Source organism: Camelina sativa, chromosome 11 (genome assembly GCF_030686135.1).
Source record: "Camelina sativa cultivar CO46 ecotype springtype chromosome 11, ASM3068613v1".
Taxonomy (NCBI): domain Eukaryota; kingdom Viridiplantae; phylum Streptophyta; class Magnoliopsida; order Brassicales; family Brassicaceae; genus Camelina; species Camelina sativa.
This window is the reverse complement of record NC_141890.1, coordinates 14,414,505-14,442,016: the sequence shown is the minus strand read 5'-3', so window position 1 is coordinate 14,442,016 and position 27,512 is coordinate 14,414,505. Positions and strand designations below refer to the sequence as shown.

At 37.5% G+C, this 27,512-nt stretch overlaps 4 protein-coding genes, 1 long non-coding RNA gene and 1 pseudogene across 17 annotated transcripts; 3 read left to right on the top strand and 3 right to left on the bottom strand.

Moving 5' to 3' along the window:
* Positions 1 to 598: 598 nt before the first annotated feature.
* LOC104723497 (DNA-directed RNA polymerases II, IV and V subunit 9B) lies at positions 599 to 2,423 on the bottom strand. The gene is made up of 4 exons (XM_010441883.3): positions 2,183 to 2,423; positions 1,847 to 1,922; positions 1,022 to 1,180; positions 599 to 836 (listed from the first exon to the last, which is right to left on the bottom strand). The coding sequence occupies exons 1-4, from the start codon at positions 2,209 to 2,211 to the stop codon at positions 756 to 758; spliced, it is 345 nt and encodes a 114-aa protein (XP_010440185.1). The 5' UTR covers positions 2,212 to 2,423; the 3' UTR covers positions 599 to 755.
* A 1,246-nt stretch (positions 2,424 to 3,669) lies between these two features.
* LOC104723494 (uncharacterized) lies at positions 3,670 to 4,568 on the bottom strand. Its single transcript, XR_757355.3, has 3 exons — positions 4,451 to 4,568; positions 4,168 to 4,375; positions 3,670 to 4,087 (listed from the first exon to the last, which is right to left on the bottom strand). It is a non-coding gene; the product is annotated as an uncharacterized LOC104723494 (long non-coding RNA).
* LOC104723495 (peroxidase 40-like) lies at positions 3,746 to 5,209 on the top strand. Its single transcript, XM_010441880.3, has 4 exons — positions 3,746 to 4,036; positions 4,180 to 4,371; positions 4,472 to 4,637; positions 4,733 to 5,209. Exons 1-4 carry the CDS (start codon positions 3,746 to 3,748, stop codon positions 5,134 to 5,136), a joined length of 1,053 nt encoding a protein of 350 aa, XP_010440182.1. The 3' UTR covers positions 5,137 to 5,209.
* Positions 5,210 to 5,253: 44 nt separating this feature from the next.
* Positions 5,254 to 13,254, bottom strand: LOC104723496 (flowering time control protein FCA). Of its 3 annotated transcripts, none has more exons than XM_010441881.3 (21): positions 12,400 to 13,254; positions 12,155 to 12,228; positions 11,929 to 12,007; positions 9,791 to 9,873; positions 9,659 to 9,710; positions 9,387 to 9,454; positions 8,936 to 9,002; positions 8,762 to 8,841; positions 8,610 to 8,674; positions 8,422 to 8,481; positions 8,174 to 8,336; positions 7,867 to 7,950; positions 7,320 to 7,781; positions 6,975 to 7,154; positions 6,549 to 6,839; positions 6,427 to 6,465; positions 6,224 to 6,256; positions 6,118 to 6,150; positions 5,878 to 5,943; positions 5,738 to 5,783; positions 5,254 to 5,614 (listed from the first exon to the last, which is right to left on the bottom strand). In XM_010441881.3, exons 1-20 carry the CDS (start codon positions 12,755 to 12,757, stop codon positions 5,739 to 5,741), a joined length of 2,382 nt encoding a protein of 793 aa, XP_010440183.2. In that variant the 5' UTR covers positions 12,758 to 13,254; the 3' UTR covers positions 5,254 to 5,614; position 5,738. The 3 variants fall into 3 exon arrangements, with proteins under 3 accessions (XP_010440183.2, XP_010440184.2, XP_087329851.1); XM_010441882.3 differs by having other exon boundaries at positions 6,427 to 6,459; positions 12,400 to 13,192; XM_087473725.1 differs by lacking the exon at positions 5,254 to 5,614 and having other exon boundaries at positions 5,643 to 5,783; positions 12,400 to 13,189.
* On the top strand, positions 12,953 to 17,353 carry LOC147933986 (polyadenylate-binding protein, cytoplasmic and nuclear-like; annotated as a pseudogene).
* A 493-nt stretch (positions 17,354 to 17,846) lies between these two features.
* Positions 17,847 to 26,847, top strand: LOC104723492 (lysine-specific histone demethylase 1 homolog 3). Of its 11 annotated transcripts, none has more exons than XR_015571960.1 (15): positions 18,209 to 18,381; positions 18,497 to 18,560; positions 18,816 to 18,909; positions 19,005 to 20,501; positions 20,791 to 20,932; positions 21,091 to 23,286; positions 23,414 to 23,507; positions 23,656 to 23,993; positions 24,125 to 24,838; positions 24,952 to 25,026; positions 25,249 to 25,559; positions 25,808 to 25,889; positions 25,967 to 26,091; positions 26,181 to 26,305; positions 26,499 to 26,847. XR_015571960.1 is itself a non-coding variant. In XM_087474296.1 (12 exons), exons 5-12 carry the CDS (start codon positions 19,117 to 19,119, stop codon positions 25,312 to 25,314), a joined length of 5,010 nt encoding a protein of 1,669 aa, XP_087330422.1. In that variant the 5' UTR covers positions 17,847 to 17,927; positions 18,324 to 18,381; positions 18,497 to 18,560; positions 18,816 to 18,909; positions 19,005 to 19,116; the 3' UTR covers positions 25,315 to 25,827. The 11 variants fall into 11 exon arrangements, 4 of the variants coding, with proteins under 4 accessions (XP_087330422.1, XP_087330420.1, XP_087330419.1 ...); XR_015571961.1 differs by having other exon boundaries at positions 26,178 to 26,305; XR_015571959.1 differs by having other exon boundaries at positions 25,249 to 25,619; positions 26,178 to 26,305.
* Positions 26,848 to 27,512: the final 665 nt, after the last annotated feature.

Genomic DNA, 27,512 nt, shown 5'->3' with positions numbered 1-27,512 from the left:
TAAAACAACGGACAGATCAAATTCGTAAAACAATTTCAGTCACAGAATATAACATTTGATATTTTGCTTTTACGTGTAAACAACTTCTATCAAGTGAAATTTAGATAATCTCCTAATCAGTGTCATTGAATCAAAGAAAGTATAATTCCACTAATGAGGTTCTTAACTGATTATTTGACTTTGTGGTGGACCAAGTTGGCTATTTTACCTAACGTAGGTTTTTTTTCATATATGATGACTGATGAGAGTTGAGAGCAGCCCTAGGAGACTCCTCCATTTCATAAACCTAATCATCATCAAATCGTGAAGTATATACCATCATTCATTTGAACATAAAACTTCAAATTCAATATTGACTAAGTAAACACAGCATTATGATAATAATTTTATTTAGAAGATTAAACTAATCAACTTACTATAAATAATGTCACACGTTATTGAAAAGTTAGAGCAGCCGGCGGCTTAGACTAAACTAGAAGTCACTACTAATCTCTCTGACGATTTCAAGTTTCCACGTATCCATGGATAAGGACGAACTTTCGGATCGGACCCCCAAGATACCAATAGATTTATAATTAGACCCAATTAAAAACTGAAATGATCACAAAAGACCCTGAAAGTTCAAGAACCCGAGAACATTCCTCAACAATATTCATGTTTGTACACATAAAACTCCAAATTGGATTGCATCAAACTCATAAAGAGGAACTCAGATACACGTTAATCAGATGAAAAAATGTTATCTTCCATAGTTCCTATTCTCTCCAACGGTGACTACAGTTCGGGTTGCAGCAGACGAAAAACAGCGTCATTCCTTCCTCGCCTCTAGCCGTGGCCTGCAAATTCAATGATACACACAAGCTATTTATTTAATAAACCGAATGGCTAGATGTTGAGTGTAGCAGTAGCATAACCAAATAGGATAAGCAAGAGAAAGAGATCTCTTTTGATCTTTAAGTTAGATCAGAAAGTCTTGAATGATGAAGAAATAACGATTAAGCTTTCAAGTTTAATGATTCACCTGGAAGAAGACAGCTTCCCCGTGTTGACACTTGGCACAACGCACTGCCTTGGTACGTGGAAGAGTAGGGTCGGAAGCAACGTCGGACAGGATCTGAGTTTGTTCACTGACAGAGTGATGAACCTCGTTTCTGTAAACACAGTTGTTATCCGCTGCTTCCTGCCAAGCCAAGTGCTCAAAAAGAATATAAATTTCAAGATCTTGCAAATTCATAGCAACAGGAAAGTAAATCCAGGCATCCAGCTAACAATAAGTTTGATAGCTAATTCGGTTAGCATGTCCAGTACTAAGCTTAAGATGGCATATGGGATATCATAAGTTTCAGAAGCTAACAAAGGCTCATTGATTGGAATAACAAACAGAACACAAAAGACTCAGAAATAGTAAAGAAGTTCCATAACAAGAAATGCTTGTGCACCCAATGGCCATTGTTGAAACTCAAAACGCTTTTAGAAACAGTAAGAAGCTGCATAACAAGGTGTCTAAACGCTTTTAGAGTTTGCATTTGTTCAGAAAGGTCTCAAGGAACTCTATACTGATAAGCAGTATCTTTACCAATCAGGTTAATGATATAAAACGACAATGACAATGAGCTGAATAGTGGATGTTAAATTCTTACATTCGACTCTTAGCCGTATAAAGAGACTACAAAGAGTAAACATACAAAGCTTAAATAAATCTCTACATGTGAACAACTTCAAAGTTAGTTTCTCAACCCTGGCTTAGTTACAAGACGATTCAACACCACAATGTGTCATTAAACACTAAGGAACCCTAATTTTAACAAAGGCAGCATATTAAAACCCAAGTTTTTTTTTTTTGTACCTGGTGATCACAATTACGGCAAGCGTAGAGTAGAATCGACTGCTCCTTATCTTCCTTGGGATAGAGAATGTTATTACTGCAATATTTCCCAATACACAAATATCAAAGTAAAGCACAAAAAAATTGGAACTTTAATCGAATCAGACAACATAATCAAAACCCCAAACAAAAAAACTAAAACTTTCGATGAAATTTTCAGAAATTTATGGACTTATACGAACTGGGTGCGATACAGAATTCAAGATGAACTAAGAGATTAGTATAAAAGAAGAAGAACAGATTCGTTTTTTTTACCAACAACAACAACAACACAAAACAAAGGGAACAGATTCGTACCATTCGCGACAAAATTTCATAGTACTCATCTTCGCAGAATCTTTCCTTTAGCTAACGAGTTTTTGAATGCTTCTTGATTTCTCACTCTCCTCAGCTCAGTGTCTTTGGCGGGATCAATCGTTCACTCATCAGACATTAGAGAAACAGGTCAAGCTCTAGTAAAGACTCTGTTAGTGGCAATCGCATGTAATTTCACAAACTTTCTCGGGCAGTTTACTTAAAGCCAATGGGCCGACGGCCCATATAGATTGTACCGGTAAAACAAATAAATAGAGAAATACGAAGAGGACAAGACGAAATAAATTTTGACCCTTTCTTCATTGAAGTGTTACGTACTTTTTCTTCTTCTTTCTTTACTGACATGAACAACCACATGCATATCTGATATCCCCCATGCACCTTATATCATCATTCTCTAATTATTTCGTCCATATAATTACTTTTTACTAATTTAATATATCACAACAACAGTACATTAGGATACAACAGTGGATACATCCACTAACATAACTTGAGTTGCTAGTACACTATTACAAGCTTTGGATTGTCAAACGAAGAAATTGTTAAACCCTTTTTCAACTAAACTGCAGACTAAACTTCTGATTTCCTTCAGATTAAACTTAAACTTGAGAGCTGATTTAACCAAAAAGTGACTAAGATATCAGCATAAGGTTAACCTAAACCTTAAAAAGTTATTAATTAATCACCTGCAAGAAGACAAAGCAGGATCCAAAAGTGTTTTTCTTTTTCCTACCTCATTCAGATTCCAACTATTGAATTGGTCTCTCATTTTCAAGTTTTAACTACTCTTAATTTAACCTTTTACCAAAAAAAAAAAAAAAAAAAAACTACTCTTGGCTCTACAGTGTTCACCGACACATCTCTCTCTCTGTCTAGTAGCAGCAACATGGTTTATTTGTGTTTTTTTCCTCTTCATTCATTACAGTTTACGACTCTTTTGTCCCTCCTTTATTATTATTATTATTTTTTTTTTTTTTGTAATTTTACAAGTAATAACAAAACAAAAGACAAATAAAAAATGAAGAAAAGAGACCCACCTTTTGCAAATTTGGTTTCAGTTTTATCTTGCGACTTTTTATATACTATACTACTACAGTATATCGCAAGAAAAAACAACAATATAACCACCCCAAAATCAAAAAAAATGTTGGACGGCTTTTTATCAAGTAATGCATTAATTGTCTTCATACATGAATATATGATGATCATAGATTGTATTATGCGAATCTGTAATCCTATATCATAACATCACAGTTTGTATTTGTTATATATATATATATATATATATATATATACATTATTAATTGACGTATATATGAATAAATTTGACGAGGACAATATATGTAATGGGTTCGTTGAAGTGCACATGCAGATGCAGTCATGCAGTTACACATACATATAACATACATACAATATATGTACGTGTTATGTATGTGTTTCTATAAATATGACACACATTCACTAGCTTTTTAAAAATAGTACCAACTCCATTGAATATTAAAACTAAGAAGAAAGTGGAAAGATCATCTTATAACGGCAATAATGAAGAAGCTCTTTAACTACTTGTTCCTTATGCTTTTCGCTGCAATGCCAATTCTCTCACTCTCCGAGTCTAATCCAACCAACTTCAGCGAGACTTGCGAAGACGGAAGTGGAGAAACCGGTTCTAGCTTCGGTATAGGGTTCGGTTTGGTTCTTGATTTCGGTTTGTACCGAAACAGCTGTCCTGAAGCAGAGTCTATCGTCTACTCGTGGGTCCAAACAGCGGTGTTACAGGATCCAAGAATGGCGGCTTCTCTTCTCCGTCTTCATTTCCACGACTGTTTTGTTAATGCAAGTCTCATCTCATCTTAATTTTGTTTTAGTAGTTATGCCGGTTAAAAACTGACAAATCCAAATTAATTGGTGCCGGTTAAGCAGAGCAAGAGTACGTACGAATCGGTGGTATGTGTGTTTTGACTTACCTTGCATTGCAGGGATGTGATGCTTCGGTGTTGTTGGATGACACAGAAGGACTGGTTGGTGAAAAGACGGCGCCTCCTAATCTAAATTCTCTCCGAGGATTCGAAGTGATCGATTCGATAAAGTCTGATCTTGAATCTGTATGTCCAGAGACCGTCTCTTGCGCAGACATTCTTGCTATGGCTGCTAGAGATTCAGTCGTTGTGGTACCTATCTTCAGCCTTTACTAGTCATATACTCTTATAAACCCGGTTGAAATCCATTGAAAACGTTTTGGTTGATTACCTTTAAATTGGGTTTTTGAAGTCGGGTGGACCAAGCTGGGAGGTGGAAGTAGGAAGAAAAGACAGTAGAACAGCGAGCAAACCGGCAGCAACAACTGGCTTGCCCTCACCCAACTCAACCGTACCAACTCTCATCTCCATCTTCCAAAAGCTCGGCCTTTCACAAACCGACATGGTTGCTCTTTCCGGTATGCATTCTTTAGTAGTCTTCTTTCTCTTTACCTAGACCAACCGTTTTCGAAGAAAACCCAAGATAATGAAATTTGACCATAATGTAAACCAGGTGGACATACATTGGGAAAGGCACGTTGCACTTCGTTTACAGCTCGATTGCTGCCGCTACAAACTGGAGAACCGGCTAACCATGGAGATAACCTTGACTTCCTCGAGTCACTACAGCAGCTGTGCTCAACCGTGGATCCCGCTGTAGCTATCACTCAGCTTGACTTGGTGACGCCATCAACATTTGACAACCAGTACTATGTTAATCTCCTCTCAGGTGAGGGATTGCTTCCATCAGACCAAGCTTTGGCAGTTCAGGACCCAGGAACGAGGGCAATAGTTGAAACATACGCAGCGGATCAGTCGGTTTTCTTTGAGGATTTTAAAAATGCTATGGTTAAAATGGGAGGGATAACTGGTGGTAGTAATAGCGAGATTAGAAGGAATTGTAGAATGATTAACTAAAAATAAATGGATTGAACTATGTATATCCAAGTCCAGACTTATTTGATATCTATATAAAAGTTAAAGAAGACTACATAGCACTCTGGTTTTACAAAATTTATGGAAGGAACGAACACATGATAACGAATGTACATATTTATATTTATATAATTATATGACCCCTAACTGGATCAAAGTTTGGTTTACCCAGCTAAGTAACTAATACTATCATAACATGAGACATGACTTGCAATAGCTATGTTACAACAGCCATTGTTTGGCAACTCTTGAAATGTAAAAGAAGAAAATATCTGATTAGAGAAAAGATAGAATGCAGATGGTCGTCGAATCACCTATCTATATAATACCTGAAGGGGTTAACTTAGAAATACATATACTAAGACCACTGTCATTGCTGTTTTTCCTCTGCTTGACTAATTAGTTCCAGAAGTTTTTTCTATCTAGTTACTGAGATATTTTAGCTCCTCGTTTCATGTACCTGCACAGTATTGATCAACACAGAGAAATAGATGCAACTTCAAACTAGAAAAACATCATACCGGTGGATTGTGTTTCGGTACAAAAAATGATACAAGACAGGATAAAAACGGAAGATATGAACCTCAAGCTTTATTTTTCCATATGAGTTCTTGGGGAGATTGACGGCTCTGGAAACAGATATATGATTGTAAGAGAATAAGAAAAAAGGTTTCAACAAAAAAGAACAACTGAATACCAAAGGTAAGAAAAAATTCTAATCACCTGTTGAGTTCTTGAGAGATCATTCACTGAAGCAGCTCCCATGGGTATATGTGTCCGACCATGTTCCTAGACAATCCAAACAGATTAGATCATACGCTCTGCCTTTACCATTTCCAACCAAGGAAGTCATATCAATGTATGTTTCTTTTTGAAATGTCACTAAATTCATGTATGTTCTTCGATAAAATTTAAAGCTAATCCGCACATATGAGAGATTTTTATTCATAATAAGATAAATACCTGAGTATTTTGACCAATTGCTGACATCGGAAACTGCATCCCAGAAAAGAAAAAATGATTATCAATCAGTTCAATGTGAAATAAGTTCAAACATTCAGACATGTACCTGGCTATTTTGACCAACTGGCAATGATGGATACTGCATTTTGAAATGGAAAACAGACATGAACGTCAGAGATTGTTATCTGTATTTGAACACGTTGGCGAAACTATGGCTTATCGAATTTTATATAAGGTGGTCAATCTCCTTCTACCAGAAGACTAGCACTCCAAATAGAAAATAAGTAATCATATTAAAGAGATAGACACCTGAGCAATATGGTTGACTCCTGGAGTTGGATACTGCACCTCCAATTGGAAAGAGTAATATGCATGTTAGAGACCATGTGAGAAAACTATTTGAATGTAACCAGCATGAAAACGAAACCAACCAGTGAAGAATAAAACGGCTGCTGTAATTGCTGGCCCTGATATTGTTGGTGAACTTGTTGTGGTTGTTGCTGCATCGGCTGTAATAGGGTCTTGGCCTGCTGTATAGTTGGCTTCTGTTGATGTTGTTGCTGTTCTTGTTGCTGGCCCTGATATTGTTGGTGAACTTGTTGTGGTTGTTGCTGCATCGGCTGTAATTGGGTCTGGGGCTGCTGTATAGTTGGCTTCTCTTGATGCTGTTGCTGTTCTTGTTGCTCTCGTTCGAACACTACCATTTCCTCAGGTTTTTCCCACTGAAAAAGTCAAATTATACACATGTTATGGCACATATTGACGAACTTCATATATACAGGTATTGCCTGTTTATGGATTATAAATAGCACAACAAACACAAGAAAATAGACTTAATGAGGAACCACGTTTCTCACCTTGCTTTCACCCGTTACACCGTTGTAATAATATTTATATCCATCAGGCGAGGTATGCTCGGTCCAGTTACATTTGACAGAAACCACGCTCTGATTTGCTGCAGGTACAGCTGTTTGCACATAGCTAATTGGTGTCGAAGCAGTGGTACTAACAACTGTTGGAATGGCAGATCCAGCCCACTGATAAAGAAGTAATACGGAGGAACAATATAAACGGGAGAAAATACCATACACAAGAAAGAATAAAATACTGATGTCTATCAGGAAATAATCGTAAGTAAATACAACACTACAGCAGCTGAAGAACCCAGCAGGGCAGACGAAGCTGAGATATTATATACGTACCTGATGTTTACCAGCTTGGCTACTCTGTGAGAGTGGTAAATTTTGGTTTGGTTGCTGCATGGACTGCACCTGCTGCTGCAGCTGAGAAATTGCTTGCTGAGATGATTGGAATGTTGCTTGTAGACTCTGAGTTTGCTGTGACAAGAGCTGAGCTAGCTCAGAAGGAGGATTTTGCATCTTTTGTAGCGGTTGCTGCCGGGAACGAGGGGGAAATTGAGCAGTTGCAGTGGACAAAGCTGTTGGTCGTAGATTAATGTTCAATGGAGTTTGAGGAGCAGTTGCACGAGTGACATTTTTCTGTGGCGGCAGCTGAGAGGTAGGCAACTGGTTGCTAAAACCATAAGGATTCTGCAAGGGTGCCTGGCCCCCACGGAAATTAGTTTGTGGACGGAGGGGGAGATTATGTGGACCGTGAAGAGGTTTTTGTAATGGTGATATTTGCTGACCAGCTGCCCGTTTTTGCTAGAAATTTATAATCACAACATTTTCAGATTAATAATCACAACATTTTCAGATTTGCTTAATTGGAAAAATTTAGCTAAATTACCTGCTGCAATGTGGCAGAAGATGAAACTCCAGAGACTGGAAGAGGATTAAGGGGAGGAACACCGTAATCACCCAATGGACCACCCTAAGATTATAAATGTCACATATAACAAATCACTCATCAAAAGCCCAAATTATTGAAAACAAAAAATTGCCTCAGTAACTGACAAACTGCAAACCAAGGCAATATCATTTGACTGCAGCACATATCATGTTTGTTACATTATATGAACAACCACGCAAGCGGTTACTTGTATGAGTCTGTTGATTTAAGATGATGATATATATGATCACCAAGCTGTTCTCACCTGATTTGAAGGCAACGATGCTTGACATGGTCTAGGGGAAAAGTCACTTCCGATACCACGGTTCCCAGTGTTACTACGAGGGACAATTTTTGGTGAATTCGGCGGATGCCAAGGATTTGTGTGGCTTACGTCCCCACTAAGGTCACCAAGGTTAGAGGTAGGCCTAACAAATAGAGATGATGAGACCACGGTTAGTCAAAATATATAATTACTTGATGAGCATAATTATGATCGCTTTTCACAGTTACCTTGGTCCTGACGCTTGAAATCGAGGCCCTGAACCAAGTCCAACAGGGGGTGCCATGTCCCTGGAAATAGAAACTACTTGTGGATACGTATAGAAATGTAACTCGGACAGAACAAAGAATAAAGGTATATTACAATTTTCCTGACAAGAGAATTATTATTAATCAAAACATAGTCTTCAAGGCAATACCTTGACTCGCCAGGTTTAGGCCTCTTTGGATCAGCAAACCGAACAATTAGTGGCTGATTGCAACCCTGGGAAGGGATAGAGGCCAGTAAACAAAACATGTCTTAAGGGTTATAATGCGAAAAAGTTAAATACTTATGTGTTTCACAGCTTACTCTCATGGTATAAATTCCATTGAGACCATCAATAGCTGCCATCGCCGTCTCTTTGCTTAAATATTTCACAAATCCACATCCTACATGAGTGAAAAACAGTATGACCATCCTCGCAACCAGCATGCATCAAAAAAGTTATAGAATCTACTATCTAGTAGCAGTGACAAGACATACCACGACTCTGTCTATATTCATCACGCATGAGATAGACATCTTCCACGCGACCAAACTGTAAGAAGATCTGTTAACGAAAAAACAATTCAATGGTTTATCAAAAAAGTATAGGAAGAACTGAAACGAATGAGTTGAATTGAGTAGCCGTTCACATCTTTATTAATTTTATTTAGTAAGAAAAGAATCCTGACAGCCAAACAGTTGGATCCAACTGAAGGAAGAGATTACTCAGTAAAATGGGTAAGCGCTTGCATTATTGACATAATTTGTCCAGCCACTTACCCTTTAGAATTATCATAAAATCATTAAGAATTAAAGCATCATCAAATCATTTAGAATTATCAGCATTGCAACAAGGGACATTATAATATCGAAATTTAAAACTCTTCCATGTTCTGTTAATCTGCCATAAGTAAGTAACAACTTCAAAAGGTAGGAATATGAGACATACCTCCTCAACTTCTTTTTCAGTGGCTTGCTTGTTTAGTGAACCAACGAAAAGCTTAAACTCTAGCGCACCTTCAGAACAAGAGAACTATATCAGTTGAGACGTGAGAATGAGGCAAAGACAACAAAAAAAACAAAGATCCACATCCTTAAAAATCATAGCATTTTTCCACATTATCTCAATTTTGTAAGCTGAAATTATACAGCGTATGGTCATCACTATGAACACCAGAAAATAACAGCCACATAGATATAATATGTGCGGAAGTTAGTTACCAACGCGTTCTTTCTCCCCATCAGCATATCGAACTTGAACAGGACCAGTTCCCTGAAAATCAACAAAATATAAAAGATGAAACGACCTATATTTTCCTGTTCTTGATAAGAGAAAGCCTCATTTGTAATTACCCCTGGAAGAGTGATTTGATTGTGCAGTGCTCTAATGGCTTTATCCGCATCTTTAGACGTTGCATATTTTACAAAACAACAGCCTGCATTAAATATGATACTTAAGCCGTCTGTTTTAAATTTCAACTTTTCCCCCTATCAACATCAAGTGGTACTAATAAAAAACTGCATTATAAATGAACAAGCCACACAACCACAATCTTGAAGAAATAACTGGCACTGTTCAAAGCACATAAGTTCCGTAGCAAAGTCATAAGACATGCCCTGACGGCCTCCACTTAGATCATTGGTAAGGTTGTTGGAGAGAATAAATTAATGTCTTTTAATGGTGCGTATGGCAATAAAATATTTTGTAAATAGCACAATCGGTATCTGCAAATAACGTATCTACAAGAGGGACTTTCAGACAAAGGGTGGCTGATTTTGTGCAAACAAGATCCATACATTGGGAAAAAAATCTAGAGAGATGTACAAGTTAACACCAACATATAATTTGACTACATGCCCAAGGTGATTCACCATGTAGAATCACAACCACTGATAAGTAACAGATAATTAAAACACAACCACTGATAAGTAACAGATAATTAAAACAAGAACATATATCACATTTTCGTCACCATACATCAAGCGTTCGAAAACTTCAAAAAATAAACTACAGTTATGAGCAAAATAACGCCAATTTATCAGTGTTCACTGAAAATAATTGCAATTCAGAAAGAATATGCATGCTTCATGTGATACATAATTAGACTTCTGTCTGATGCTCGATCCAGGGAGAGCAAGTGAAAGTCAAGATATCATTCTAAAAAACTATTCTAAGAAACTAAAACAATCAATTTCCTTCCATGTGTTCGCACCACCTAACATTTTACATGACTGAAGAAAGAGTGGTATGGAATCTACTACATTCAAACTGAGATCAAAATTTTTATGTCACCCACAATCAGATGCACTTGTTATGCCACCCACAAAGGTGTAGCAGTTAGAGATACAAAACTTCTTGGAAAGTCAAGAATTAACTAATAACTATGCAACACATACAATCACGCCATTTGGCCCATTCATCATCTAGTAATTCTTCACTCTGATAAAATGAAGACAGAACTAAATGTAATTGTACAAGAGGAAATTCAATATAAAAAGAATAGTTGCAGCAAGCAGAAAGGCTTGGTTGGCAGAAAGGGAGCATACAAAAAAATCTACCATCAAACATCTCTTCCACATAAATAAAGATCAATAGTGTAAGGAACATACAGAAAAATAAGAGATACCCAGCAAAACATTCATTCATCTATGACGGGATGTGGTATATCATATCACAACCATCCAAAAAATAGAGAGAGGGAAGACCATACATAAAAATGATATCTCAGACCATTCAGAGAGAGGGGAAAAAAAACAGTCATTATCGTTCATCAGGTCATTAACACAGGAAAAGGAAAAGAAAAACATTCATTCCGGCATCAAGCATCCAAAAAGGTAAAAGGGGAACTCCATCATCAACCAATAGACAGAACATCCAAAAATGGATAAAAAGAAATGAAGACGCCAAACATCCAACATTATATAATTAATAAGAATCGGCCAAATCTTGACCCGTATGGGTAGCAAATAAGGTAAACCATCTTTTGAACTACCAGCCTAAAAATACATTCATTCTGCCAAGACCATACACGACATTTCAAATAATGTAAGGAAAGAGTATAGATATATGCATTCAATAGGAGAGGAAAATAGCGATGTTCTTTTAACCAACACCCACTATAAAGGCAACGGCAAAACATCTTTTCAGATTTCTGTACATTAATTCCAACTCTAAAACACCCTCAATATAGTCTGCTACACTTTTCAAACACATCTAAAGTTCTAGAATAGACGCAAGGAGCACAAACTATTTGCCCAAGGTCAATACATAAACCCTTTCGTAACAAACTACACAGGTAGCCTTCTTCTGTGACAGAATCGAACACAGATAAGACGCTCGTAAGCATAAGCAATAAGCCCGAAAATGGTTGCAAACAAATGGAGGCCATTGATGAGACTGGGGTTGCTTCCCATCAGTCTTTTCAGGGAGACCTGAAATTTAAAAAAGTATAAATCACGACTATTTCCTAGTAAAATTGAGAGTAACATACCTTGCTGGTGTCCAGTTTTCTTGTCCTTGATCAGGGCAACCTCCAGAACATCTCCATGTAGTTCGAAATAGGGACGGACCTGGAATGTAAAAAAACAGATATTAGAAAAGGTAAAATCACACCTAAGAACTATCTATCTAGGTACGAAAAGAGTCAGGTGTAAAATATATCAGCAATGTGCATATATAGATAGCAAATTAAATAAATATATCCCAGAGTGACTCACTTCTTCTTCTATAGCTGTCCTTGGTACAGAGCCAACAAAAAGCTTGACTACACTGCTGCTACGATCAGAAACGTCTGCAAATCAAAATTACCGAGCTAAGGATACATACATGGGAAATAGTTGATTCCCACAAAATCTACAATACTCTAATCATTGATTCCCACAAAATCAAGAGATCCTCGGGAACCTTAAAAGACTACGAGAATAAAGACATATAAAAGAAAGAAGAGTGAACTCGTTCCTACCAGTTCCAGTAAAGCTGCCATGCTCTGAGATAGGATACCCTCTTTTCTGACCCGAAAGAGGTTGTTGAACCGGCGGTGTAGTCGGTCTAACAGAATAATCAGACTCCATTGATTTACCTATAAATCTCCTTCCGTCAGGACTCTCTGAAGGCGGGAACTTCACAGGCCCGCTAGACCGAAATCCACCTCTGCCAACACCAGCTCCAACGATTGACCGCGTCCCTTGTCCTCCTACGCGACCGTTAGGACCCATGGGACGAAAACCACCAAAACCCATAGGACGGAAACTACCACCACCATGGCGAGGAGGAGGACCCATGGGCTGCTTAAAATCTACTCTATCAGAAGGACCATTCATCTGACGGAAACCTCCATCTCCGGGACCATCAAAATCCGTAGGGCTGTCACCTTCCCAGCGTCGACCTCCACCTCCACCTCTACCCCCGGTTCCAATTCGATAATTGCTAGGGCTGCCTCCACGACGACGACGACGTCGACTAAAGTCATCATCATCCTCTTTGAAGCGTGAATCTGGTGGATGAGATCGGTGGTTATGGTAGGAATCATCGTAGCCGCCACTCTCGTGACGATCCCTTCGGTGCCTATCCAGCTTGACGAATTTAGGGGAATTTAGAAAAAATTGCAAATCCAGGCGAATCAATCAAAGGACTTTGGAGCCCTAGAATTTGGGATCTGAATGAAATAAAAAAAGACGAATATCGAAGCTGAGAGAATTCCAGTTTCCAATATCAAATTTTTTAAAATTTTGGTCCGAAAGTGTAAAGAAAATAACAAACGTACTCTGACCGGGTCTAAAAGATAAATGAAAGCGGTCTAGTAGTTACTTGGACCGGTGGTGAGGTTCAAATTTGGACCGGTTGATTTTATCGAACTTTTAGAGCGGCTCCAATGGTGGTGCCCACATGCGTGTCAACAGATGATTGGCTGATGTTTTTTTTTTTTGTTACTCTTCGTTGCCCTCTCGCATCTCTCTCTCTGTATTTGGCAGTTGGTTCGACGACGAAGGCTGATTGTTAGATATTATATTATACTACAAAGTTTTATGTTCAATTCTACTCAATTCAACAGGAGACGACAGTGGATGATGGCATTCTCATTCCCGAGGTACCTTGTTCAGATGAAGGCAACTTATTGTTATTATTGCAATTTAAGTCCTTTCAGTCGGTCGTCGTGTTAACAAAGACTACTTGTCTGTTAAATTCAGGCAGTTTCCGTAACAAATAATACGCTCTTGCTTCGCCGTCTCTTTCGCCAAGCAAAATTACCAGATATGTAAGTATAGGTGCTAATGGTTTCAATTTCCACTGTCCTTCTTAGAGCAATGACTTATACTCCTCCGCTTTTACTACAGCATCTTTTTCTTTCAGTGAGGTTGGAGATGTTGTTCATGTTCGACTTATAGTAGGCCACCGGGACAAGTGTTGGTGTGGGATTTAGCACCCCTGACATACCAAACTAAACCAGAAGGTCATTTAAGTCCACTTCGGATAGAGGAAGCCCTGCCTCGAGGGTGAAGAACCGACTTCTACTTCGCCCGGCGGCCGATCTAAGAGATAAAGTAACTTTCCTTATTTCAGTTCGTCTGATAAGGAAAGTTAATATATTATGCGATCTATGAATATGTATAAAGAGGAAAAGACTTCTCCATTGTAAATCATCCATTATTGAATACAATTATTCAGTTCTCTTCTTGTTCTTAGCAATAGAAACCCTAATTCTTCAAAGATCAATTCCCTTTCTTCTAATATCAAAGCTTAGATCGGTTTTCTAGAGAGTTTACTTTACTGAATTTGTTTTCCCCCATAAACAAATTCATTGTGGAAATCCAGTTTCTACAGTAAGCATTGTGGCTATGCCTTTGTCAAGCTTGCTTCTGCTAACGAAGTAAAGATGGTGAGATTAGTTTTGTAGTAATGATTAGAAATGTATTTTAAGTTGTATTTAAAACAAGTAAGCTTACTGATAAAAATCTTTTAAATTCTAGGCGCTGGAAAAGAAGCATCGTGAATATTTGCACGGTCATAAGATTTTACTTTATATAGCTGATTTCAAGAGATCTACATACCTGCTGCCCAAGTAAATTGATTTATTATAGTAACTCTGGTTGTCACTTATCTGCTAGAGTTTTTTCTACCATTACAGTAGTCTTACTAACTCTTGTTGTACGTAGGTATTGCAAAGAATACGATGCTAGGTAAGGGTTTTTAACTATTTGCCTCTTGATGAGTTTGTTATCATTGGGTGGATTTTGTTGGTATACATGGAGTGATCACTAGCTAGTGTTTTTGATATTCCAGGTTTGAAAACTACATTCGAGGAGAAAGCCTTCTGATAGAAGAAGACGTAGGATTTGGTTCCAATGAGGTACATGTTCTTATTATCTTCAAAATAACACAACTCTTCCCACAAAAGTCCAAAGTTGATTTATTCTTTTAGATGAAGCTACTTTTTTTTTTTGTCTGTATGCAATTTAAAAAATCTTCTCCTTAGGGCCGTGCTAACACACTTGACCTTTTAATTTCAGAAAGTACTCGTTGTCGCCAATCTCTCTCCCAACACTAAAATATCAGATATGTAAGTAACACTTTAAAATTTCCACTTTCCTTCTCAGAGCAAGGTTTCTGTGGCTCATATTTTATGCTCCACTTTTGCAGCAAACGTTTATTCAAATATATGAGAGTTGTTAGTGTTCGACTTATTGTGAACAACTAGGGCAAACATTTGGGCTATGCCTTTGTTGAGTTTGCTTCTGCTCACCTTGCAAAGAATGTGAGAGCTGTTTTGTAGTAAATTAGTAATGATGGAAAAAACCATTAAATGAAAAAGTATATAAATAGTCATTTGACAATTAGTGTACGTTTATGACAAGTGGTTATTTGAAAGCACTATAGCTGATTAAATTTTTTTTCAATGTAGGCTCTGAAACAGAAGAATGGTGAATATTTGCAGAATCATAAGATTTTTTTGATGAGAGAACATGATGAAACTCCTGATTATGTTGAGGTACTTGATTTTACTATCTTCAAAACATGTCAGTATCAGAAGAAGCGCTTAGTGTTTACTTACTAACACAACCAACTGTTGCCACAAAGTCGAAAGATATGACTTATTCTGCTACTGATGAGGTTACTTTTTGTTTTTATACAATTCAAGTCCTTTTTTCCTTGGAGTCTTGCTAATTTAACTTGGCTGTTAAATTCAGGAAATTTCCGTACAGAAAAAGACGATCTTTGTCTCCCATATCTCTCCCCAAACTCAAATATCACATATTCAAGTAACACCTTTAAATTTCCTCTTTCGCTCTTGGAGCAAGTACTTTTTCATGCATGACTAAAATTTTATCCTCCATTTTTACAGCATCAGTTTCTTCAAAGATGTTGGAGAAGTTGTTCATGTTCGACTTATTTCAAACAACGAGGGCAGGCATCTGAGTTATGGCTTTGTTGAGTTTTCTTCTGATAAAGAAGCAGCGAAGGTGAGAGTAGTTTTATAGTAATGATGAAGTATAGACAAGTTGAAAGTAGGATTTCTGATTAGATCTTTTAATACTCTGTAGGCGCTGGAAAAGAAGAACAGTGAATATTTGCATGATTGCAAGATTTTTCTTGAAATGTTTCATGCTCCAAACCATCCACCCAAGTAAATTGATTTTTCATGTTATGGAGATTTGTTTATGTAACAGTACTGGTTGTAACTTATTGCTAGAGTTTTGATGCCATTACAGAAGACTAACGCTATTTTTTTTTGTTACTTAGGTATAAGTATTGCATAGATTACCATGTTTGGTAAGGTTTTTTTTTACTATTTGCCTTTTTTTCACCAAGAGCATATTGGGTGAAGTTTTTGGTCTACATGGAGAGATCACTAAAATTTTTGATGTTCCAGGTACGAAGACTACCTTAGACAAGAAAGCCTTCTGTTGGAAGAAGAAAACGAGGCAGGGAAAGGACTTGATGAAACTCCCGATTTTGTTGAGGTACCTTGTTCTTATTATCTGTCATATAATTATAGAACTATTACCATAAAGTCGAAAGATGATTTATTCTGGGGATAAATCAGAATCTTCACATGAGTCTACTTTTTGTTATTATGCAATTTAAGTCCTTTGAGTTGTACGTGCTAACACACTTGGTGGTTAAATTATTCAGCCTTTGGCTGTAACAAAGAAGACGCTCTTTGTTTTTGGTCTCGCTTGCAATACTAAGTTATCAGATATGTAAGTAGCATTTTTTCGTGACAAATATAATATTATCTATCTATTTTTACAGCATCAGTTTCTTTGAAGATGTTGGAGAAGTTGTTCGAGTTCGACTTATTGTAGACCACAGGGGTAATCATGTGGGCTGTGGGTTTATTGAGTTTGCTTCTGCTGAGGAAGCAGAGGAGGTGAGAGTAGTTTAATATAATGATGAAAAGTAGTGTATCTACCTATGATGAAAATTATACAAGTAGTTATTTGAAAGTAAGATTTCTGATTTAACCTTTTATTACTGCAGGCTGTTGAAAAGAAGAATCTTTGGGATACTATAAGATTTATCTTCAACTGGCAGAGATAGCAGCACCATACCCTCTCCCACCCAAGTAAGTTGATTTTCCATGAGGAGATTTGTTTGTCTTAAGTTATTGCTATATATAGTTTTGATGTCATTACAGAAGATTAAAGCTATTTATTTTTGTTAATTAGGTACGACCTTGTAGGGAAGCTTTGGTAAGGGATTTAACTATTTTCATTTTGAGTTTTGTTATCAGCACATTGGGTGAAATTTTTGGTATATATATATACATGGAGAGATCTCAAGAGTCATTGATATATTCCAGGTATGAATACAAACTTCGAGGAGGAAGCCTTGATGTGGCGACCAAACCTAAACTGAAGAAACCGGAGATAGCTGAGTTCTGCCGTAAGAAGATTATCTTCACTTATGACACCTGATGGTAGAAAGAAGCGTGTGTTTTCTAACTTGTGTGATATTAAATTATGTAAATTTATACTTATGTAAATTTAACATCTCAAGTACATGTGAGAAAACAGTAATTGTATTTTTTTTATCTCTTAATAAAAAAGGACAATTAAAAAACCCATTTATTTCTAATTAAAAAGTTTATTTAAAAAACCCTTTTGTATCCTTTTGTATCCCTAATAGAAAACCCATTTAATAACTCCAACACTTACATACTTAAAAGATTGGTAAGACTAAGAGTATACATAAATGAAAGTTAAATTTAAAAGGGTCACTCAACTAAATAGATATTTAATATATAGTATATTTTTGACTGTTAGTATTAATTAAGGTAATCCAATAATTCACTAAAAGTAAAAAAAGTTGAATACTTTTGTTAGATACATATTAAATATTATTTGTTTACAGAAGATTTTAAGTACTACTATATCACAATTAAATAGTTGCTTCTTCAGATCTGGTTGGTTTTTTTTTTTTTTTTTTTTTTGACAACAAGGTACAAGATCAACTCAAGCGAGCCAATTGGGGAGGAAAATTGTTTCATAGGTAATTTGTTGCTACTCAACTCTATCACGATGTGCCAGCTTGTCCGCTTTACCATTCTGCGTTCGGGTACTAAGACGATTGAGAAGTAAAGGAATTCATCCTTATCAATTTCAATCGCATCCAAATATTTTGTGAATCTGGTTGGTTTATTAAGCTCTTTTGTGAATCTCTTTCTCTTAGTTTTAAATATTTTTTCAGTGATTTTTGTATGTAAAAATAAATCTTACAAAGATATGACTAATAATAAGTTTTTAAAAAGGTTGACACATGTTGTAACCATTGCTGTCCCGTCGTCGTACGGTTGTAAGCCTAATAATCTTACAAAGATATGACTAATAATATAATCAAGGCCGATGCTAACGTAAGCCTCGTTCGTCTCTATAACATTTTTTTCAGCCGCAGGCGATACGATACGAAACTAAACGCGGCGTTTAGAAGCGTTTCTTGATTTGGGGTACGTCGCAATACTCTTTTCTCTTTAATCAGTTGATTTCCTAATTTAGATCTTTCACCATGTTCGTTTGGGCTTTTTGTTTTGTTTTGTTTTGTTTTGTTTTGAAACATTGAAGCGTGGCTCTTGGCTTCTGAGATCTCCGACGAAGATTATAAAAAAAGCTCTTCGGCTACTGGCAGGTATTTCAATTTTCTCGATTTATATCCCATCAATCTCCTATGGGAATGGGAGTTTTGTAAACCCTAAATTCCAGTTTTCTTGAACCCGTCTCTCTGTCTCTCTCTCATTTCACAAGTAGCTTCCCTTTTCTCTACCCACTGATTCTAGCGTTCTGCATCAGTGTATTCATCTCTGCGTTGTCATTTGTGTTTCTTATATGTGATTGCCCCAATCCATCTCTGCCGTTGCCTCATTTCGTTTTACTCTGGTTTTAGGTTTCGAGCTCACTCTGCTAGAAAACCCTAAAATTTGATGTTGCAAACTTCCCCTGGCGAATTTGAAATCAGAGCAGACTTGGATTTTATCAAGGTACGTTTGTTAAATTGGCGCTCGTCTATTTTAGTGGCGCACATTTTTCTAGGTTGGTTTGGAGGAATTTGTGACATACGGGGTTGATTTTTCAGGTGAGAAGCTTAGGAGGGGTAGCTTTTGTTAATTCCGCGTTCAAATTTTTAGTCTTTTAGATTAGTGTTACATTGGAGTTGAGATTGGGGTGTAAGCAATAAGAAGATAGATATGGATGGTAAGGGGAGGAAATCTGCTTCCAAGAGAGGATCCAAGATTTTTCTGTTTGAGGATGATGCTGCTGATGATGAACCTATCGGATCTCTTTTAGAGGTTATGAAGCATAAAACTTCTAAGAAGAATAAGGCTGAGACAGAAAGTACTGGTAAACGGAGGCACAAACAGGCTGTGGAGAAGAAACTGAGTGCTTTGGACAAGGTTTCTGAAGATATGGATGACACCTTAGCCAGTTTTAGGAAGAGATTGAAGGGCAACAAGAAAGGTGTTGGATCAGGAACCCGGGTTCCTCCTATTGATACTGTAACAAATGCGGATTTGAACCTGATTGAGGAAGGCTACACAAATGAGGTGCAGAGTTTGTTACTTGGGGAAGGTTTGAATAACATATCTGTCAAGAAGATGGTTGATTCAGCAGTAGAATGTCACACTCATAGGACTCTCTTAGATTCCGGCACGAGTATTAAAAGAGTGGATTGCATCTCAGAAAACGGTGCTTCTAGTTCTATTCAAAAGTGTGCTTCAGAAACTGGAACCCTCCTGCATAAAATTTATGGTAAGGATGAGGCAGCCTCTCCCGGTCATGAAAAAGTAGAAATACCTATGACAGTATCCAGCGAGAAGGAAGCAACTGTCGTTCATCATAATACAGATGAGGAATCCGAAAGGCCACTGTCGGAGAAGGCTGTGGAGCTATCCAGGGTGGCTGTTCCCATGGCAGATGTCCATGGCGAAGTTTATTCTCCTACTGATAGAAAAGAAGTTGCAGTTATTGCTCCTGATCAGCACAGACACTTGAGAGAGCCAGCTTCAGAGTCTGGTTATTCGCGAGAGAGAAATTTAGTTATGTGTGATTGTGGCATCCAAGTTAATTTTGTGGATCATTCCTTTGAGTCTAATACTCAGGTTACTCTTTGTCATAAGTGCAAGTATTCTTCACACCATAATGCTTCTAATGGAAGTGGTATTCAAGTTAATACTCTAGAAGATGGAACTGCTGAAGCTTCCCCGGTTTCTGTAACTCCCTGTGAAGATGAACATTTCCGTGGTGATGCAGTTTCTTTACCTAATTCTGGGAAGACATCTACCTTGCAACGCCCAGAGCGTATTGCTAGAAAGCGTACGCTTGGAAACATGGTGTATGAAGGAGACATGAATTGGGAGAATGAGCAAGGCTTTCTTGATTGTCAAAGTGACAGGTCCTTTAAAGGAAGCGACAAGTGTGATTTTGTTCCATCTATTCCCAAGGTAACTGATATTGGTAGAGCAGCTGCGGTGACAGCTGGACTTAAAGCCCAGTCAGTAAGTCCAATTGAGAAGATTATACTTAAAGAGGTGTTGAAGCGCAAAGGTAGCCATCAGGAGTACCTAGTTTGCAGGTTAGTTTCCTTTTTCGTAGCTGTATGTATTCAAATGTTTCAGTGTTTCATATTTTGGATAGACTGTATTTTTCTTATGATCTTATAAGAAGAGTGTACCATAAGATGTCAATCCCGTTTTCACTTTCTTTATTTGTTGGAAATCTTGAATACTTACTTTACTGTATTGTTGCAATAAATTCAAGAATTTTTTTAAAGTTGTTATTCTATTTTATTTTTCATTCATCCTCTTGAAGACCATGACCCCCCTTATTTTGATTTATTATAACTGATAAATGTTGTTATACAGGAATTATATCTTAGGCCTATGGAGTAAAAATGTCACTCGAATCTTACCTGTCACTGAGTGTGGTGTTACTGGTGGCCCTCCTGAGAGTGAATTGCCATCAGCTTCCCTTATCAGAGAAGTCTATAAGTTTCTTGATCAGAGAGTAAGTCTGTGATATTGCTTTATTTGTGTTGTTCTATCCTATCTCCTATTAATTCGAGATGCTTAACTTTTTTCTTTACTTTCTTTTTAATTTGTAAGCATAATTGAAAAGTACTGGTTTCTTATAGGCCACATGTGAAACGGTATTTGTTTTGACAGGGTTATATAAATGCGGGAATTTCATCTGTGAAGGGGAAAGAGGGATCTTCGACAAATCAAGACTATGATCTCCTCCAAGGGAAAAAGCGTGAAGAAAGTTATATGGCTTCTGTGGCAGACTCTGAAGAGGGAGTTGCTTTTATCCTTGGTCAGGTCAAAGCCGTTGAATCGACTAGTGAGGATAAGAAATGTGCTCTCCAAAATGATGAAAGGGACCTGGTAGGATGTGCGACCTCGGAAATGTTGGGATCTACCAGGAAAACATGCCAGGAAGACATAGTTGATGATTGCAAACATTCTGTGAGCATAAATGCTTTACAGGATGGTACTGCATCTAAGGTTGAAAAGCATCCTGAAACACTTTCAGTTGCGAAACCTGCTTTGTCTAGCACACTCTCGTCTGCAAATAGTAATCAAACGAGAGATAGGAACTGGGTTCAATGTGAGGTTAGAGATGAGAAGAAAGTTATAGTAATTGGGGCTGGTCCTGCTGGATTAACAGCAGCACGTCATTTACAGCGCCAGGGTTTTTCTGTAACCGTTCTTGAGGCAAGGAGTAGAGTAGGTGGTCGTGTATATACGGATCGGTCATCTCTTTCAGTTCCTGTGGATCTTGGGGCTAGCATAATTACAGGCATTGAGGCTGATGTGCCATCTGAAAGAATGCCAGATCCTTCGGTATTGGTCTGTAACCAGTTAGGTCTGGAGTTGAGCATGTTGCATGGATTCTGTCCTCTTTATGATACTGTAACAGGGGAAAAGGTTCCTGCAGAATTAGATGATGCTCTACAAGCAGAGTTCAACAGTCTAATTGATGATGTGGATTTGCTTGTTGAGGAAATAGGCAAGGAAAGAGCAGATAAATTGTCCCTCGAGGATGGTTTAGAATTTGGCCTTCAACGGCTGAGAATGCCACATGACAAGGTGAACATTGAAAAAATTGGGCTTGTCAATGCAACGGATTCTTCCTGCTCAAAAACTGATGCCTGTTTGAAAGATGATTTTTTGAATCCTCTGGAGCGAAGAGTTATGAATTGGCATTTTGCTCACACAGAATATGGTTGCGCTGCTGTTCTCAAGGAAGTTTCGCTTCCTCACTGGAATCAAGATGAGTTTTATGGCGGATTTGGAGGGCCACATGCTATGATTAAGGGTGGCTATAGCCGAGTTGTTGAGTCGCTTGCAGAAGGACTTGACATTCACTTGAACAAAATAGTTTCTGAGGTATCTTACGCCTCTGATGTTTCTGCCGTACATAACAGCAAGCATAAAGTCAGAGTTAGTACATCAAATGGCTGTGAGTATTTTGGAGATGCTGTTCTGGTAACTGTTCCTCTTGGATGCTTGAAAGCAGAAACTATTAAGTTTTCACCACCCTTGCCGGACTGGAAGTATTCGTCAATCAAGCAACTTGGTTTTGGAGTTCTAAATAAAGTTGTGTTGGAGTTCCCAAAGGTATTTTGGGATGATAGTGTTGATTATTTTGGGGCAACGGCGGAGGAAACAGATCTAAGAGGTGAGTGCTTTATGTTTTGGAATGTCAAAAAAACTGTTGGTGCTCCTGTCCTGATAGCTTTGGTGGTTGGGAAGGCTGCTTTTGAATATACAAACAAGAGTAAGTCGGAGCACGTGAACCATGCAATGATGGTTCTTCGTAAGCTTTTTGGTGGGGATCTGGTTCCTGATCCTGTTGCCTCCGTTGTTACTGACTGGGGCACTGATCCTTACAGTTATGGTGCCTACTCATATGTTGCTATTGGTGCTTCTGGTGAAGATTATGATGTACTGGGAAGGCCTGTTCAGAATTGTTTGTTTTTTGCTGGTGAGGCAACATGCAAAGAGCATCCTGACACTGTTGGTGGTGCGATGATGACTGGAGTCCGGGAAGCTGTGCGTATAATCGATATACTTAGAAGTGGAAATGATTACACAGCAGAAATAGAAACACTAGAAAAAGCGCAGAGGAAATCTGTACCTGTAAGGGATGAAGTCAAAGACCTAATAAAGAGGCTTGAAGTTGTTGAGCTGTCTAATGTGCTGGCCAGGCAATTATTGCTACGGAACATGTTCTTCTCTGCTAAAACAACTGTTGGGCGTTTGCATTTAGCCAAGGAGTTGCTTAATCTACCTGGTGAAGCCTTGAAATCCTTTGCAGGTACGAAAGAGGGGCTTGCAGTGCTGAACTCTTGGATCCTGGTAAGCTCAGTGAGATGGTTTCTTTACCTAAAGCACATAGTACAACTTTCCCTGGCTTATATGTTTGTTTCACGAATTTTCATTGGCTCTTTTTACATAATCTTGCTTATTTGAATCTTTCTATTAGGATTCGATGGGGAAGAATGGAACCCAACTTTTACGTCACTGTGTACATATTCTTGTTCGAGTTACGAGTGATCTCTTTGCTGTGAGGCTCTCAGGTATTGGTTATTTCTTCCAAGTTCACTTTCTGTCCCAAATTACATGCAATCAGTTCTTTCTTAAGACTCGATATTATGTCTTATTGTTTCATGATTTTAGCCCTGTTTAACTTTCTATAAGTTGTTTACTTTCCACATTCTGATGCAGGCATTGGAAAGACTGTGAAAGAAAAGGTTTGTGCACACACGAGCCGTGACATCCGCGCCATTGCAAGTCAGCTTGTTAATGTGTGGCTGGAACTATACCGGAAAGAAAAAGTTAATAGGGGAAAGAAATCATCGAGACAAGCGAATACTACAAATACCTCAAGAATAAGAAGAAAATTGAATACTGCGGACACAGACAGTAAGGGAAAGCTGAGCAATGGTAACGATGGGAAAACATATGGAGAGCTTGAAGACAACCAGCTACCTATGTCTGAGGAAGAGAAGGCTGTGTTTGCTGAAGCTGAGGCAGCTCGTGCAGCAGCAGAAGCAGCTGCAAAGGCAAGTGTTATAATATTCAAATTAGTGAAAGCAATGATCGATGCTTGCTGATTGTTAACGTGCTTTCCTATTCAGTCAACTCTTTTTCTATTTGTTTGTTAACAAAGAAATTATACGTTCTTGTCTTGCAGGCATTTTCTGAGGCCTATCATAATACTTCATTGCAGCTTCCTAAGATTCCCTCGTTTCATAAGTTTGCTAGGCGAGAGCAGTATGCAAAGATGGACGAATCTGATTTCAGGAAAAAGTTTCCTGGCAATGTCTTAGGAAGACAAGATTGTATGTCAGAGATAGACTCGAGGAACTGCAAAGTTCGGGACTGGTATGATTTTCCTGCCTCGTGTCTTGACCTTGACAATTCAAGGATTCCAGTCGATAACTATTCACAGCGTAGCCATTCGAATGAGCTTGTATCTCATTCCAAGTTCAGAGAATGTTCTGGAGAAAGTGGGGCTGCGGATGCCAGTTTTTTAACTGGGGCATGGGTTGATACTGGTGGTAGTAGTGATGGTTTCAAGGATTCTCAGGCTATCGATAGATGGCAGTCTCAAGCTGCTGCTGCTGATCCTGAATTTTTCAATCGTACTTTGCATATTAAGGATGACGAAGATTCGATTGCACGTTCAACAGGCCCTCCGAGTTGGAAGAATGATCAACAAGCAAATGAATGTTCTGTGTCACAGGTTACAGTGAATAAAGAGTCACATAAAACTCGTATCCGGAGTGCAGATCGTTTGAAACAGGGGGTTGTAGATTTTGTTGCATCGTTGCTTATGGCCCCTTATAAAGCAAAGAAAATTGATAGAGATGCATACAAGTCAATAATGAAGAAGACAGCAACAAAGGTTTGTAACTTTGTGGTTTTCTTCTTCTCAAAATTATTTAACCAGTATATTGCGATTCTTATGTCTTCCTGAATTTAGAAAGGAATCTTCTGAAACTCTTGGACTTTTATCAGGTTATGCAACATACAACAGATGTGGAGAAAGCCATGGCTGTTCAGCAATTCCTCGACTCAAAGCGGAAAAACAAGGTTTGTAAAAGCTTCAAATATTTCAGAGTTTTCTTTTGCCACAGTTATGGCCTCTTAAGTTTCTAGTTTATCCATCTCTCTGATGTAGGCGAGATATCGATTTTTTTCTTGTGATGAATAATCTTGGTCACAGGTTCTCATTGTAAATATCACCAAATAGTTGTATCTATTTTAGAACAATTTCTGATGAATTGTCACTTCATTTGATTGATGTGTATACAGATTCGTGATTTTGTGGACAAACAAGTTGACAAGTATATGGCGATAGCTCAAGTTCCAAAACCTTGATGACCGTTGGGATCTACAGTAATGTCCAATGGTAGTTGAGTTGGTGTCCAATGGGATGGCAAAGCCCCTTTGTAGAAACCACATATCATCGCTCATTTCATGAGGAAGGTTATCTCAAAGAAGCAGATGCTCTGATACAGAAGAGAGTTTTTGCATGAGATTTAGTCATACCATAAGATTGGCAGAGACAAGTTTTTGGCACTAACATGATATGATGAAGAATTTGGTCTTTGCTATGTTGGAAGGTATGAGTGAAGCATCTTCTCTCTTCCTGGGGGCAATGTTCTGAGGACTTTCTGATCAAGGTTCCGTCTAGTGGATGCGTCTTTCGTGTTCTCAACTTACGCTGATTGTTTTTAGTAATTGTATAGAGCTCAAGAGTTAGTGTTAACCCCCATTAGACAAATTCTACTTTTAGGTATCTGAATTCATTTCTTGAGATTCATATGACATTTTCTGAACCCAAGAGAATTTTTTCACTTTATAATGTCAGTGATAATATGGATTGAGTCAGAGATGCCAATATGATCTTATGTTCTTATTTGCCTATACTAGCAGCAGCCATACTTCCGTTGGTAAGTTCATTCCCTATCTTTCTAAAGGATAAGTCTGAGATACCACTGCTGCAGGTGTATCACTTTTACTCTTGCAGGTAAAAGATGGATCATCAAAAATTGGAAAGTACGATTGGTTCAGCTCCCAGACATTTCGGGATTAATGTTCTTCGGTGCCTTAGACTTACAAGCAGCTTGTGGAACAGGAACTGAAACAATGCAGGTTCTTTGCTTTGTGTGTGTTTCTTCAGCATTTTCTTAATGATGCCTTTGTCGGCAATGTAGCTGAAAGTTTGATGCTGGCTTTAGCAGGTGGGCAAACTTAAGACTTGGCTGAATATAGTTTGCCCATGTTGGTGAGAGCTAGAATCATTGTGATCGAAGCTGTTAAGGTGTAGAAACCTTGGTTCAAGAATCACTCTGCTTGTTGATGGGAGGTAGATATATGCTTTACCACTGTTATATAAATGTTCAATTGCATTTACATATGCTCATTGATAAAGGACGAAATTTATGATGGTTATGCATAAAATGGTACTGTCAAGCAAACTAGCCTCACTACTACATTTGCTGTCTGAAAAATCAAATGTCTTAAGAGTCGGTGATGTGTTATATTCTATCTAATCGCAGAAACTGCGTGTTGCCAATAAACTCGGAAGCTGCAGAAGTGTTATCACGGCTAAGGATCCGCGGTTTCCTCTCTCTCGAATACCTGTGAAAATTCAGAAAATTGATGTCTATCAAATCACAAATTTTCGCACATGAAAGAGAGTACTTTGCTTGTAATATAGCCTACTAGACTATCCACTCTTTGTCAGGTTCTTGTATTGTAGATTTTCATGCTTTGTCTTTCGTTTCCATATGTAGGATTCCTTCTGTAATGATTTAGTGTTTTATGGTGAATTTATCCCCTATATGATATTATGTAAGTACACTACTACTCTTTGGTAAACTATATAATAGTTATAAAGTTATATTATTATTTGATTCAAAAGAATATTCCATAAAATAAAATAAAATCTCCACAGAGTATATTTACATAAGGCAAAAAAATCTCATTAATTAATCATGATTTCCGATTATGCAATCAAAATGAAATATTACCTAACATCTATTCGAACTTTTAATATAAATCATTGACATCTTCATTCACCGGAATACACCATATTCATATCAAAAATACAAAAAAAAATACATTATTTGTATAGTCTGAATTGAAAGGAAAGTATATTAATAAAATTAGTACATTAATAATTTAAGTATATTATTTGTATAGTTTGTATTTACGGGTTCTCTTGATTATTTTAGGTGTATTATTAATAATAACAAGAAATATTGAACACAAGCCATAATATCTACAGAAAATTTACCTTAATCATTCACACTATTATTAACAAATTAATTCGGAAGAATAATTCCACTTTAAGAAATAAAATATATAAACAAATTTAACAATATAAATAAACCTTTTCCAAAATTTTCCGAATTAACAAGTGTAAGCGATATATGAGTTTAAATGTAATGGATTATATGATAAATTGAGATATCTAAGATTATTTAAAAATTAATAATAAATATGAAAAATTATTTTAACATCCAAAATATATATAATTTTTGTATAAAATAATAGCACGAGTATTCATC